The sequence below is a fragment of the Sinocyclocheilus anshuiensis genome, unplaced genomic scaffold (genome assembly GCF_001515605.1).
Source record: "Sinocyclocheilus anshuiensis isolate Anshui unplaced genomic scaffold, SAMN03320099.WGS_v1.1 scaffold116, whole genome shotgun sequence".
In the NCBI taxonomy this organism is placed as follows: domain Eukaryota; kingdom Metazoa; phylum Chordata; class Actinopteri; order Cypriniformes; family Cyprinidae; genus Sinocyclocheilus; species Sinocyclocheilus anshuiensis.
Genome location: NW_015554064.1, coordinates 156,252 through 172,532, shown reverse-complemented (window position 1 = coordinate 172,532; position 16,281 = coordinate 156,252). Strand labels below are relative to the sequence as shown.

The 16,281-nt window shown below is 35.7% G+C and overlaps 1 protein-coding gene across 1 annotated transcript in view; it reads right to left on the bottom strand.

Annotated features, from left to right (window-relative positions):
- Positions 1–14,023, bottom strand: part of LOC107668639 (mothers against decapentaplegic homolog 4) — a 22,206-nt gene extending 8,183 nt beyond the window's left edge. The window contains exons 1-9 of the mRNA XM_016460585.1: positions 13,726–14,023; positions 11,733–12,070; positions 10,586–10,760; positions 10,472–10,501; positions 8,570–8,779; positions 5,714–5,839; positions 5,467–5,574; positions 2,220–2,270; positions 1,963–2,146 (exon numbers count right to left, since the gene is read on the bottom strand). Coding sequence (XP_016316071.1) covers positions 1,963–2,146; positions 2,220–2,270; positions 5,467–5,574; positions 5,714–5,839; positions 8,570–8,779; positions 10,472–10,501; positions 10,586–10,760; positions 11,733–11,972 — 1,124 coding nt within the window. The 5' untranslated portion in view covers positions 11,973–12,070; positions 13,726–14,023. The remainder of the gene's footprint in view (positions 1–1,962; positions 2,147–2,219; positions 2,271–5,466; positions 5,575–5,713; positions 5,840–8,569; positions 8,780–10,471; positions 10,502–10,585; positions 10,761–11,732; positions 12,071–13,725) is intronic.
- Between the last annotated feature and the right edge of the window lie 2,258 nt (positions 14,024–16,281).

The following is a 16,281-nucleotide window of genomic DNA, read 5'->3' as shown; positions in this document are numbered from 1 at the left end:
TCAGATGTGTGCAGCGCATTTTATGGAGGACTGTTTCCTGATCCTGGGAGAGTAGACTACAATGCCGGCTGTTCTGACTCACAGACTGCAAGTACGTTTTTATATTTAAAGAATTTGCTACTGACGATTCAAACGCGAGTTTTGGGCAGTGTAGAGTAGCGCTTGTTTGTCATTTCTCCGATCACAAATGCAGACATGGTTTTATGTTTACGCGGCGCGATGCAATGCGTAAAAAGACAGTATAAGTCATTATAATCCGTAATTATGTCCCCACTGGATGCAACAAACGCCTCGTTTATAATGGGTTCTAATGTTTTTGTCTCGTCGCTCTGGCCGGACAGGGCATCATCACAGTATGGTGAGGGGCGTAACATTTCCGTCTCACGCTTGAGGTATTCGGCCAATCACAACACACTGGATAGCTGTCCAATCAGAGCACACCTCGCTTTTCAGAACGATGAGCTTTGTAAAAATCCACGTGTTTCAGAAAGGTGGGGCATAGAGGAGAAACAATAATGTACAGTATGTGGAAAATAATGTGTTTTTTTAATCTTAAACCGTATAAACACATTTCATTACACCAAATACACAAAATAATGTTCTTTTTAGCAGCATCGTATGACCCCTTTAACACACATCAGATCAAGCCGAATCATCACCAGTTTAATCGTGATGACTGTGTCAGCTGTACCTCGCTCTCTCGATGGCCTCCGTTCGGTGGACGTTGCTGAGCTGGCCGAGGCAGAAGCGATCTCCTCCGGAGGGGTCCACGTACCCGTCGACGGTCACGATCGGACAGGACGAGGGAACTTTAAACGTCTCGCCCACTTGAACGTCCATCTCGAAGTAAGCGATGGAGCACCAGTACTCTGGAGCTGCCCGAGATCAAGGGATCATTAGACATCCGAACACGACCGAAATGAGATTTGAACAGAATTAAACTCTTACAAGGGTGGTTGGAAATCGGAGGCTGAAAGGCGATTTCATTGTGAACGGGCCCTGAGGAGAAAATAACATGCACTGAGTCCACAGAGATGCACAATATACTGGATATCTACAGAGTTTTACAATCCTGCACAAATTAAATGAATACTGTATGACCAAACCCATATAAATCATGTAAATAAACCATGCATCTCAGATTGTTTTACTTGGTTAACAGGCTGTGGCACACGTTCAACTACAAAACAGCTTAAAAGTATTCAGTCGTGTAATGTAAAGTATTTTTTGGGAGTATCTGTACTTTGCTTGAGTTTTTATATTTCAGCCTACTTTTACTTCGATACATTTCCCCGAAGCATATTCGTTACTTACTACAAAACAGTCAGAAGAACACGGACTGCAGGAAAGCAGGTTTGACGAATCAGTAGTCTGGCGTCTGCAAGTTAGACTCCTAAAAACACCTTTGCTCGTGCAAACAAGTGCACGCAGAACCGCGGATGTTGAGTCGAGTCTGGCGTCTGCGATATACATCTACGATAATATGGTAAGTGTTGTTACATTATCAAGTATGCTATATCACCAGATCACACACACCGAGTGCACGCACGTGATTTATTAGTCTATTAAAACTCAAAATTCAAGGTATTCTAAATTGTAGACGGCAAAAAATGCTTCTGTATGCTTTTTATATTTATATAATTTAATATAGTTAACTATCTCAGCCAAATATTGTCCGATCCTAACAAACCATACATCAATGGAAAGCGTATTTATTCAGCTTTCAGATGAAGTATAAATCTCAATTTCAAAAAATGTACCCTTATGACTGGTTTTGTGCTCCAGGCTCACATACAGAGATTCCAACTATAAACAAAAAGCACAGAAACTGCAATTTTGGCTAAAATGTTAAGTTGTAAAGATGTATTTGCACAGCAGAAGAAGGAATCGGATGGTGAAGTGCCTGAAGATTCCCACCCCTAATAACAATCAGTTTAATCGTGATGACTGTGTCAGCTGTACCTTGCTCTCTCGATGGCCTCCGTTCGGTGGACGTTGCTGAGCTGGCCGAGGCAGAAGCGATCTCCTCCGGAGGGGTCCACGTACCCGTCGACGGTCACGATCGGACAGGACGAGGGAACTTTAAACGTCTCGCCCACTTGAACGTCCATCTCGAAGTAAGCGATGGAGCACCAGTACTCTGGAGCTGCCCGAGATCAAGGGATCATTAGACATCCGAACACGACCGAAATGAGATTTGAACAGAATTAAACTCTTACAAGGGTGGTTGGAAATCGGAGGCTGAAAGGCGATTTCATTGTGAACGGGCCCTGAGGAGAAAATAACATGCACTGAGTCCACAGAGATGCACAATATACTGGATATCTACAGAGTTTTACAATCCTGCACAAATTAAATGAATACTGTATGACCAAACCCATATAAATCATGTAAATAAACCATGCATCTCAGATTGTTTTACTTGGTTAACAGGCTGTGGCACACGTTCAACTACAAAACAGCTTAAAAGTATTCAGTCGTGTAATGTAAAGTATTTTTTGGGAGTATCTGTACTTTGCTTGAGTTTTTATATTTCAGCCTACTTTTACTTCGATACATTTCCCCGAAGCATATTCGTTACTTACTACAAAACAGTCAGAAGAACACGGACTGCAGGAAAGCAGGTTTGACGAATCAGTAGTCTGGCGTCTGCAAGTTAGACTCCTAAAAACACCTTTGCTCGTGCAAACAAGTGCACGCAGAACCGCGGATGTTGAGTCGAGTCTGGCGTCTGCGATATACATCTACGATAATATGGTAAGTGTTGTTACATTATCAAGTATGCTATATCACCAGATCACACACACCGAGTGCACGCACGTGATTTATTAGTCTATTAAAACTCAAAATTCAAGGTATTCTAAATTGTAGACGGCAAAAAATGCTTCTGTATGCTTTTTATATTTATATAATTTAATATAGTTAACTTTGTCTATATCACACAAAGAGTACCATTTTTCTGCAGATATCAGCATGAACACATTTAATAATCATTTTATACAAGTTCAGTAGAGTTAGCAATAAGTGACTTACATTTTAGATGTAATATTGCTTGTTTTTGCTCAATTTTGGCAACTAAAATAGTTCCAAGCAAACATCACAGCACTGTTTTGCGTCTCTGAACAATGGTGTTTACTTATTGAATGAATCAGCTTTTTGAACGAATCGTTTGAATAAATGATTCAGTGATTCACTCATTAACACAGTCAAATGTTTTGTTTCTGAATGAATCCGCGGTTTGAACGAATCGGTTGAATAAATGATTCACTCAACCAGGTCAAATGCCTTGTTTCTGAATGAATCAGCGGTTTGAACGAATCGGTTGAATAAATTATTCAGTGATTCACTCAACCAGGTCAAATGCTTTGTTTCCGAATGAATCCGCGGTTTGAACGAATCGGTTGAATAAATGATTCACTCAACCAGGTCAAATGCTTTGTTTCTGAATGAATCAGCGGTTTGAACAAATGGGTTGAATAAATTATTCAGTGATTCACTCAACACAGTCAAATGCTTTGTTTCTGAATGAATCCGCGGTTTGAACGAATCGGTTGAATCTCAGTGACTCACTCATTAACAGTCACTTGCTGCCACCTACTGGAGGTTTTAATTTCACATTTCAACTTTTTTTCATGTTTTAAAATAATTTCAAATAACAGTATTCAACGTTTTATGTTAAAACCAAAACATTAGGCCTATTTATGCATCTGTAACTGCAGGTTAAATGCATCCATGTCCCCTCTGAGATACATAAACTGTGTAAAAACATCTAAATGCTATTTCAGATGCAGATTCCAGAAATATTTTCTAATGTTGGAATTAAAGACACTTAAGTACCGGATGAAGTGCTTCTTATTCTTACCCAAAAATGCTAAATGGAAGAAAGAGATAAAACTGAACGCAATCTTGCTACTCAAGCCGTGTATGAACACTTTTATTTTTTTAATATTTTATTTTATATTTTTAACATTTTTAAATATATATATATATTTATTTGCTTCTTCTCCATTTTGCATTTACTTGTACTTTTACTTTCAATACTTAAGTACGTTTAAGATTTAAAAAATACTTTTCGTACTTAAGTACAATAAATATCACATACTTTAAGACTGTTACTCGAGCAATATTCTAAACGGTGACTTCAACTTCTGCCAAAGTCATTTTCTGGTAAGATATCTGTACTTTTACTTGAGTATGGCTTTCAGGTACTTTATACACCACTGAAAGTATTTAAGCTTAAAATAATTAAGACATGCTTTATTCAATATATACATGTTTTTTGTATTGTAGATAATCATAAGTGTATATGTTATCCCTTGTTGTATATGCTACTGTTGAGGAAAACACCAGACAACTGTTACAGCAAAAATAAATACATATTGAAATTGGTTTATGTACTAATATATCACTACATACAAATTAGAGGTTGATCAATATTATTTTCCTGGTACGATAATGACGTGTTTAACCTCGTCACCCGTCCCCTCTGAATGTTTTCGTTCATGAATTATAAAAATTAAAGTTTGGATCGTGCACTTTCACGTCTATGTTCAAAAATGTGAGTGACAGTTAAAGGGTTAAAGAAAGCAATAAACAGATTATTGTGCCAATAATGGTAAAAAAAATATGTATATATATATATATATATATATATATATATAAAACATGATAATGTACTTTGTCTCCTTTCTGTGATGGGTGGTGATTATTAAAATCCATTTTACTTTTCCCCAAATTCCATTATATTTATTTGTTTATTCATGTCTTCAAATTCGGTTTTAATACAATTTTTCCCCCGTTTATTATTTTTGGACTCCATTTAAATTCAATTTAAAAAAAAAAAAAACATGTATAATTAATTGAAATCATGAAACATATTATTTAACTAATAAATTAGTTAAAAGTTTAATTAAAAAAATAAATTTTTAGAGCCTTATGAAATACAGTTTTTTTCTCTTCAAATTCAGTTTTATTTTTACCAAATTCTGTGTTTTCCGTTTTAATTTTCCTGGATTCCATTTGAATGGTTTAATTTAATTTAAATAATCAAAAATCATGTGTAATGAATTGAATTCATAAAAAAACAACTTGATTTTTTTTCCCCTCCGTATTTAATTTTTTAAATTTTTTTATTTAACAATAGCACCCTATAACTGTTTAGTTTTTTTTTTTTTCAGAAAATCTGTGCTTTTTTGTATTTAATTTAACAATAATAGGGCCCTATAAACTGTTTGTTTTTTTTCCAGAAAATCTGTGCTTTTTTTTTTGTATTTACATTTTTCCGAATTGTAATGTTTCCTAATATAGTCACTCTGCTTTTGTGTCTAACGACAGGCTTTAGACGTGACGCCGCAGCCTCTTGCACCTTCTTCATTATAACATCCAGAAGGCCTGTTGTGAAGCTCTAGACTGGAGCTCAGTGTGTTTCTATGCTATGTTCCGGCTGAGATGAGGTGAGACACTCACAGTAGTGCGCTGGATGGGTCATGGGCGGGTGATGCTGTAGATGGCCGTTCTGATGGTGAGGCACAGTGGGGGTGAAGTTACTGTTCCTCGTCCAGCTGGAGCTGGTGTCTGTGGACAGAAGAGCAGAGAGCGCACGTCTGACACCGGACATCAGGTTTACTCATGCTCTGGATACTGAATACAGGAGATGCTGAAAAGCTTTCGGACTCTAGGTGGAGCTGCTGGGTGGAGGTTCACTATGTCTTACTGTGATGGTACGTGGAGGGCTGGCCGGGGGGGAAGCCATTCTGCTGTGAGCCCTGCCCCGTCCCAGAGGCAATCTGCAGCAGACCATCGCTGCTGTGGCTTCCTGAGAGAACGCTATTGGGCTGAGCTGGGGAGAGAGGGCGGCATGCGGGTCAAAGACGTTAAGATATCCGCATCATTATATGTCCATAGAAAGCACATTAAATGTAAGTGCAGTGTCTACTTTTAAGGTTCCAAATAAACAAAATGTCAAAATTTGGTTGAAATAATGTTACACTGTCATTCAGTGCAACACAATATTTATGTAAAAATTCAAACATGCTTATTCTGACCTGTACATATAAAAATATATAAAAGAATAAGGGACCATATTAAATTTAATTGTGTTTTAATTGAGTAAAAAAATCTTACTGACAAATGGGCAAAACCTAGGATAGTGGCAAATTTAAAAAATGTAAACTAATTAGTATTAGATGTCCGCATCAAAAGAAATTTACAAAAGTGATTTTATGTCCATAGAAAGCACATTAAATGTAAGTGCAGTGTCTACTTTTAAGGTTCCAAATAAACAAAATGTCAAAATTTGGTTGAAATAATGTTACACTGTCATTCAGTGCAACACAATATTTATGTAAAAATTCAAACATGCTTATTGTGACCTGTACATATAAAAATATATAAAAGAATAAGGGACCATATTAAATTTAATTGTGTTTTTAAAAAATAAAAAATTCTTACTGACAAATGGGCAAAACCTAGGATAGTGGCAAATTTAAAAAATGTAAACTAATTAGTATTTGGGGTTAAAGTAATTAGTCTTTTAATGTGTCATAAATTGATTTTTGTTGTAAATATGCCTGACAAGATTGTTACACTGAATTACATTTTAGTGCGTCTCTTCTGTAAATCAAGGAAAATGTATATTTATTTTTTGCTCAGAAAAACAAACAATGCAATTAATTTAAACAGAAAACGTTTTAATTTTTTGGGGGAAAAACAACAACAATTTAAAGCAGTATTACACTTTGTTTTTATGCTTAAACCCTTTTTCGTCTTTGACCCATGCACACATCAGCACACACCACAAGCATGCATCACTGTACGAGCGATTTAATATCATGGCATTGATACAAATCATAATATATAGCGATGCACTAAAATCCTGCCAACTGAAACCATTTTGGAGAGCTAAAATCAGGTTTAATTGCATGCACACGACGTGGATAAACTACAACAGGTAAACAAGCCAGCTGTGTGAACGCTAGGACTGAATTAACAATGTAGATTTGTCATTCTGATGAAGCGAGATCTTTTAGTCTGTGCTGTTTTCTGTTGATGCATGAACAAAACTTCACTCAACATTAATTACTGCATGCCTACCATCAAATAATCGCATTAAGCTTTGTGCTTTTTTCACTTTTGATATGAAACACAAACAAGAAACAAAATAAATGTGGTTTTGTCGCTCTTTAATGTGAAATAATGAAACATTTAAAACAAATTAATGAAATGTGCAAATGTGTTGATGTAAAAATGTGCAATTTTAATTTTATATAGAACTCATTTTTTATTTGAGTGTTAAATTAAATTTAATCAAAACATATCTGATTTATAATTGATTATTAAATAAACTTTGTTTTCGGTTTTTGGCTAAATGGATGTGTTTTATGTTTTTATATTATATTGTTACATACATTAGGTTAGATTTAATTAAAATGTAAAGAGTACGTAATTTAGTATAACACACATATATAAAAAACACTACATACTCATATTTTAAACTTAACCTAATGTATGTTTGAATAAATCCGTCGTGAACAAATTATTACAGCCACTGTTAAATGCAATTAAAAATATTATATACGACATTTTTATTGTAGTATTGAAGTAGAGTATTGATTCATTTGAATACATTTGATGAATTGAATATTAAATAAACTTAGTTTTTTAGCTAAACAAAAACTTTAATGACAGCTTTCTGCGTTTTTGATTATGGTGCATCACTAATAATAGTTGTTTTTTGATGCATAGATGCATTTATGTTTTATACCTTACAACAGCTGAAGTCTATATTCAGTAGCAACGAGAAGCTCATGAGTTAGATTCCCAGGGAATGCATGAACTGATCAAATGTATGCCTTCAATGCAGTGTAAATGCACAGAAATACATTTGCATATGTGACCCTGGAGCACAAAACCAGTCATAAGGGTCAATTTTTCGAAATTGAGATTTATACATCTATCTGAAAGCTGAATAAATAAGGTTTCCATTGATGTATGGTTTGTTATGATAGGACAATATTTGACTGAGATGCAACTATTTGAAAATCTGGAATCTGAGGGTGCAAAAAAATCTAAATATTGAGAAAATCATCTTTAAAGTTGTTCAAATGAAGCTCTTAGCAATGCATATTACTAATCAAAAATTAAGTTTAGATATATATACGGTAGGAAATTTACAAAATATCTTCATGGAACATGATCTTTACTTAATATCCTAATGATTTTTGGCATAAAAGAAAAATCTATAATTTTGACCCATACAATGTATTGTTGGCTATTGCTACAAATATACCCCAGCGACTGGTTTTGTGCTCCAGAGTCACATATGGATTTGCACATTCACATCTACAGGAAGCTGCTCAACACGTCCCACTCAGTGTTTTCGCATTAGCTCGTTTCCGTGTTGCTCTGGTGTGTAAATAACGTAAAGGTACAAACGCTACAGCAGAAGCTCTACGGTGCCCAGCCCTATTAAACAACAATCAAGAATACGACGCTTCCACAAACGAGAAAGCTTTTCAGCATGGCCTATGCGTTTGAGGATATGAGGGCGGGACTGTGACGTGTGTCGTACTTGCGGATCCCACCGCGATGCTGGAGAAGGCGGAGGTGGAGGCCGAGCCGCTGCCCTCTGCTGGCGGGAGCATGACAGGCGTGTTGAAGGGCTCCGGGGCCATCGGTCGAGAGGGAGGGTGTTGAATCGTCTGCATGTGTCCCTCAGTGCTGGGAAGAGACTGCTGGCCTTCATAATCATACTCATCCTTCACCATCAGACCCGACGGACCTGCAAACAATCACGTAGACATACACATTACAGCATGCCAAAATGAACCCGCATCTGATGCATCTGGATGCTAAAAACGGTCACTGATGGTCATTTCAGATGGTAGGCAAGTCATTACACGCTGACTGCACTTTTTTGACTCTTTAGGAGAATTCACAACAGTATGAATTTCTTTGACTCTTCAAATTGAATTTTCGTCAGTTTTCATCAACAACATTTTTTCCACAGACAAAAATGAGACGATAACTAAAAAAAAAAAAAGTTTTAAATGACAGACTTTATAACAAAAATCTATTGACCTTTGCATCGACGAATAAAAGCGAAGTTCTTATCGCACTTGAATGGACAAATGCACACACAATTATGTTGAAATGTCAGTTTTGGTGAGTATTCACGTAAACACAGTCGGTTATGTCTTAAATGAACATGAACAGTTGGGTTATTAGAATATCGGATGTGTCAGTAAATTGGATCCGTGCAAAAAAAATACATATAATTTAAACCTTCTATATATATATATATATATATATATATATATATATATATATATACATATATATACACGCACGCATAAATGTATAGTATTTATATATATATATTTGTGTATATACAGTGCTTAGTAAGGCTGTAATATAAGGTTTGTACCACAGCTGCCCTAAACTAACAGTATTGGTGATTACCAAAATCATTTTTTATGTTTCTGTAATGGTAAATCCTCCAGTGCGTGAAAGCTCTTAAGTCACAGTAGTGATTCTAATGCTAAAATATAATTGTTGTATCCATGAATTTTCAAATTTACGGTTTTATTTATTTTTTTATTCAGATGCCCAATTACAGTCAATAAATACAGTTTGTGCTTAATTTTATTAAAGAGAAAACAAATATTTTAGGAATCTGTCAAAAACAGTTTAAAACTAAAAATTGTATTGTCATTTATTAGGCAAATAACAAATAGAAACAACTAAATAGTCTTTATTCACATATAATTACCAAAAAACGTAATATTTTGCATGGCCTTTAGCCTTGATAACAGCTTGCATTCTTGCTGCACTGGTTTTATGTACTTTTCCACAGTCACTGTTGTTGACTTTAATTGGGCATCTGAATTAAATAATAATAATAAAGTGCTTTACTATTTTTTCTGCCTTTCTTGTTAAACAGTCAATTAGAAAATTCATGGATAACAACAGTAATTATATTAGGGCAACAGTGGCACAAACCTTACATTGGGTGGTGATGGTCTAATAAATTTGTTAAGCACTGTATATTTGTATGTAAATTAAAAATGGGTTTATATACATAATAGTGGGTCTTAAAGTGACAGCAGCCTAATACATCTGCTACTGTCTGTGCCCTTAAAGGGACATTTCACCCAAAAATAAAAATTCAGTCATCATTTACTCTCACTCATGTTGTTCCAAACCCGTATGCATGTCTTTATAGATATTTATAGATACAGTAGATGGTCCCCATTGACTCCCATAGTATGGGGAAAAAACTACTATGGAAGTCAATAGTGACCATCACCTGCTTGGTTACCAACATTCTTCAAAATATCTTTTTTAATGTTCCACACAAGAAAGAAACTCATACAGGTTTGCAACAACATGAGGGCAGGTAAATTTTCATTTCTGGGTGAATTATCCCTTTTAATTTGGAAAACCAATTATTTTTCAATAGAATATCACTCACCAGAGCCTGACAGTGTGAGTCCGGATAAGTCTGGAAGAAAACACAGGATAAGCTGACTTAAATCGAGGCCATCGTGAACGAGCTTCACGCTATTAAAACAAACATCAAACGGACCTATTCCTGGAGACACGACTCTCTCGTAATGGTAAGGGTTCACACACACGCTGTCACACTTCAGGTCAAAGGCAAACTGGCAGTACTTGACTTGTTTCAACTCGTTCTTATGAAGGTCCGGCCATCGCCATAACCGTGCATAGATGACATGTGGGAATCCTTTACGACCAGCCACCTAAATGCAGAAGAGAGTTACAGGAACACACACATATAGAGACAGATACAATCTGAAGTAGGGGTCGACCGATATATCGGCCGATATTTGGCATTTCTCAAATATCGGCATCGGCCGATACATTTTCTGTTTGGCCGATGCGTTCGAGGCGGGACTTTTATTTTGACGGTGCTGAGAGCAGCACCTGCGCACACAGTGCTCACATTCTCCCTCTTGTTCGCCGTTAACAGTTCTGTCTAATACGGATAGAAGTCTGTCTAATAATCCGATAGAAAGGAATTAAAATGTATACAAAAAGTATCATAACGATTGCTTTTATATCATTAATAGTAATAGAAAGGCAAACATTATAATACTTTCTTGTTTGCCGTCAGCATTCAGCAAATACGCATTTATATCATTTAAACAAATCTGTGAATGACTAATGAACATTTAATTTCAAAAACCTTGCAAACTTAGTCGAATCCAGTTGAAGTGTGCATGTGATCTGCGTGATCATGTGTTCTCTGCGTGACTTTCGGTCCGTGCATATTGAATGCTTTAAACATTAAATTCATGATTTCAAATTATGCTGCGCTTTATGCATTTGCCCACTGTCATATTCATGTCATTTTCATTGTGTGCTGTATGTAAAATGAGTGTTACCTTGGCTTTACTTGAACAAATATGATTCCCAATGCACACAAACTTCCCAGATTACTTAGTGCCCTGTTGGTTACAGTTTACTTCCTTTTTTAATTATATTTTTATTAAATATTTATTTATTTGTACAAAATACTTTGTCATCTAAAGTATAAGTGTTTATTTTACAAATTAATTTTTTTATCCATTTTCAAATTTCTTAAATATTAAAATAAATACAATTATATCAGCCATCGGCCACCCTGCTTTCCAAGCTATCGGCATCGGCTGTCAAAAAACCAATATCGGTCGACCACTAATCTGAAGAGTGTGGAAGCAGTCCTGTCGCACCTGCAGCCTGCCGTCTAGCGTTCTCTGTATGGTCACACATTTGCTGGGATGAGCGCCGTTGGTGGTGATGGCGGTGATGAGCGAATCCAGCTCGTCTTTCTTCTCCTTCAGTTTCTTCACCAGACTCTCAATGGCCCGTTTGGCGAAGGTCTCGCTCTCGCCGCCCTGTCTGTGACACATCAGACTGTGCACGATGCTCAGACAGGCATCGTTACTGGTGGGTGTGTTTGTGATGGACATCCTGCGCTGGTTATCGGCCTCAGAGAGGCTCCCGTGTGCCGCTTCTAACTCTTTTCAGCAATACACTGGCGCCAGTGAAGGGTCCATCCAAACGTCCCCTGCGGAAGGATTGAGAACGTTAATGAGCGACTGATCATTCCGCATGGTTTTACAGAAAACATTTAAAATTAGTTGATAAACAGATATATTATGGAAGCCTGTTTCCAGCACGGGATAAAAGAAAAGGTAATTTCTGCTTTTTATCTCCCAATTCTGCCTTTTTTCTTGCAATTCTGAGTTTGAGTTTGCATCCCAGAATTCTGACTTCTTTTCTCAGAATTGTGAGATATGAACTCTCAACTGCGAGTTATAAAGTCCAATTCTGAAAAATAAAAGTCAGCTCACAATTCTGACTTTTTTTTACAAGCGTATATCACGCATTTCCGACTTTATAACTCACAATTGCTAGTTTATATCATGCAATTCCAGAAAAAAAGTAAGAATTGCGAGATGTAAACTCTGAATTGCGAGAATTTTTTTTTTGTAATAATTTGAAATAAAAAATATGTAAAATACTAAATATATAAAACACATTATAGTAACATTAATATAATATAAAACCTATGTAAAATAATAAATGTATATATATATATATATATATATACACACACACACACACACAGAAAATACAATAGTATATAAAAATACACATTACATACACTGCCGTTCAAAAGTTTGTGAAAAGAAAGAATTGTAATGTTTTTTAAAGACGTTTCTTCTGCTCATCAAGGCTGAATTTATTTGATCAAAAATACAGAAAAAACAGTAAAATTGTGAAATATTATTATCATTTAAGATAACTGTTTTCTGTGTGAATCTCTGTTAAAGTGTAATGTATTTCTGTGATGCGCAGCTGTATTTTCAGCATCATTACTCCAGTCTTCAGTGTCACATGATCTTAAGAAATCAGTATAATATGCTGATTTATCAATGCTGGAAACATTGTTTTTGCTGCTGCTTAATTTGTTTGTATTTTTGGAACCTGTGATACTTTTTTTCAAGATTCCTTGATGAATACATTTTTTTTAATTGAACAGCATTTACTTTACATTTAATTTGAAAGTATATTAAAATAGAAAACTGTTATTTTAAATTGCAATAATATTTCACAATATTCGTTTTTTCTGTATTTCTGAACAAATTAATGCAGCCTTGATGAGCAGAAGGAAGAAACTTCTTTAAAAAATAATAAAAATCTTACAGATCCCAAACTTTTGAGCAGCAGTGTGTGTATAGATATTATAAAATAATATAGTAATAATGTCAGGAAATCAATTTCATATCAGGATATTGGTTTACTAAAGCTAAATGTGCTTGTTCATCAAAGTAAACACATGCCTGGAGTTGTTTAAAGCAAATATAAGCACCTAAAATAAATATTATAGAGCTGAAAGTGAATCTGATCAATACACCGACAGCACAAACATGGTGTTTACTGAGAGTTTACTCGGATAAAGCGTCTCACACCGCAATAATCCTTCACACACTTTTCTGCGAAGTCTTAAACAGGTGTAGAAGTGTCGTGAGCTCGTGAATGTGCTGACAGTGATGTATAAATGAGCTGAAGAGAATGTAAACAACGTGAGATCAGCGTGTTAGCATAACCTGCTACATGCTAGCACACGAGCGACGGTTAAGTTACTTCAGACCTAAACTTGTGGTACAGACAAACAAAACACATTTAAATATGAAAGCGGGTATTGAAATAACATACCTGTTATGTCTCCTGTGAACGAATCTGTCCAGTTTTGTTGGTTTTGATGTGAATCTTGTTAGCGCCTAGCGCGCTTAGCACTCTTCAGCCGGACTAACGCGATATCTACAACGATTTAAAGCGACAACAGATGTCAAGAGCTCTTCATCTGAGCGAGAACTCTGTTAGACGTGATGTGGCGCAATATTTTATCATCAGGAGGGCAAAAACAGACAGCGAAAATAAACAAGGTAGCCGCGATGGTGTCGACTCGCCTGCTGCGCAATAATATGGCGAGCCGCGCATGCGCACTGCGCCTCAACACACACCGCGCTGTGTGCAGCTGGCATTTCTGCCAACATTTGGCACATATACTGTCATGTATAAAGACTCAATTAATTCTGTGACTGTATTATATGCTACTATATATTATAGTTATCTCCTGTGACCTTTCTTTCTGTTTTAAATATGTTTTCTTTAAGTATAAGTATATTCTTTCGTTTTTATACCTGTACTGCCTTAATGGTTTGGTGTTTTCTACTGTTTAATAATAAAAAAAAAATCAAAATAAATCAGAAAAGATTCGCCACACGCGCTCCGAAATCGCGATTTGGATAATGATTCACGAACCAGCATTCAGATCCGAATCAAATCATTCGCGAACACGTTCCAAAGATCCTGACTTTAAAGGGGTCATATGATGCGATTTCAAGTTTTCAGACCGTTCAAGGCAATCCAGAATCGATTATTGGTTGATCTCTAAAACATTAATAAATAATAATATCTCTATCAATATTAGCAACAGTCCACTGACTGACCATAATGCCATTTCTATTTCAATTAATTTATCACAAAATACTACAATTAATACTTCTAAAGCGTCGCTTTGGAAACTAAACCGTTCTCTTCTTAAATATGAAAAGATCAAACAGCAGATTGATGAATTAATCCAAACTTACTGGGAAAGGGCTGAATCAGAACAAGCTTATGGATGGAATTGGGAGCTTCTAAAATATGAATTAGGGAAATTCTTAAGAAAATCTGGAAGTAATATAACAAAACAAAATAGATTAATTGAAGCTGAAGTTCTTTCACAGCTTTCTGCTTTGTCATTTAGGGAACCATTGACAGAGACTCAAAACACTGAATACTCCAAGCTACAGAATAAATTAGATGAGTTGTACAGATCCAAAGCTAAGGGAGCCTATGTTAGATCCAGGAAAAAAATGGCTGGAAGAAGGAGAACAGAACTCAGCCTATTTCTTTAGGTTGGAAAGATGCTATGAATGTTTCTATTGATCGTCTCCAAACAAATGATAGAGTTCTTGATAATCCTAAAGAAATCACTGCTTATTGTTCCAAATTCTATAGTAACTTATATACATCAAGATATTGTGATAATTCAGCCAACTCGTTTTTTGACTCTGTCAATCAAAATAAAGTTATTTCATTAGAAGATAAAGAAGCTTGTGACGGCGATATCTCTCAATCAGAAATTCTACAGGCAATTAAGAGTTTAAAAAATAATAAAAGTCCAGGAAGTGATGGTCTAACCGCTGAGCTGTATAAGATGTTTGACAAAAATGTATCTCCTTTCTTATTAAAAGTGTTCGAAGAAAGCCTTGAGTTGGAAGCACTTCCACCAACCATGACACAAGGAGTCATCACCCTGATACCCAAACCCAACAAAGATCAAGAGTGTCTAGAAAACTGGAGGCCAATCACCCTCTTAAATAATGATTACAAAATTGTAGCTTTAGTTTTAGCAAGAAGAATTAAAGATGTCCTTAACTCTATTATCGATGAATCACAATCAGGTTTTATGGAGAAACGTCACATTACGAATAATATAAGATTAGTCTTAGATCTTCTAGATTACGAGGATCTCGTTCCTAATGACAGTTTCCTGCTTTTCCTAGACTTCTACAAAGCCTTTGATTCGCTTGAGCACAAGTTCATATTTCAAGCTTTTGACATATTTTGGTTTGGAGATTATTTCTGTAAAGCCATCAGGACCTTATACAGAAATAATAATAGTGTTATTAAGTTAAAATTCGGAACCTCACCAAGATTCGATTTGTCACGTGGAGTAAGACAAGGCTGTCCTATATCTCCATATTTATTCTTACTTGCCTCTCAGTTCTTAGCTCTGCATATTTCCACTAATAATTTACAAGGTATCACAATTGACGATAGACAAATTATTATTAGCCAGCTGGCTGACGATACTACTTTATTTCTGAATGACGCCTCCCAAATCCCTTTAGCTTTGAGTTTGATTGAGTCCTTTTCCAGAGCTTCAGGTCTCTGCCTGAATATCAACAAATGTGAGTTAATGTCAATCAAACGCTGTGATCTTTCCTCTATATGTAACATTCCTGTGAAAGATCAAGTTATATACTTAGGAATTTTAATTAATAAAGACCAAAAAGCAAGATGTAATCTAAATTTCGACCCTCTAATAGTGAAAACCCAAAGAAAACTTAACTCGTGGCTGCAGAGAGATTTATCAATAAGAGGAAGAATTTTACTCTCTAAAGCCGAAGGATTGTCTCGACTGACTTATGCTGCTCTTTC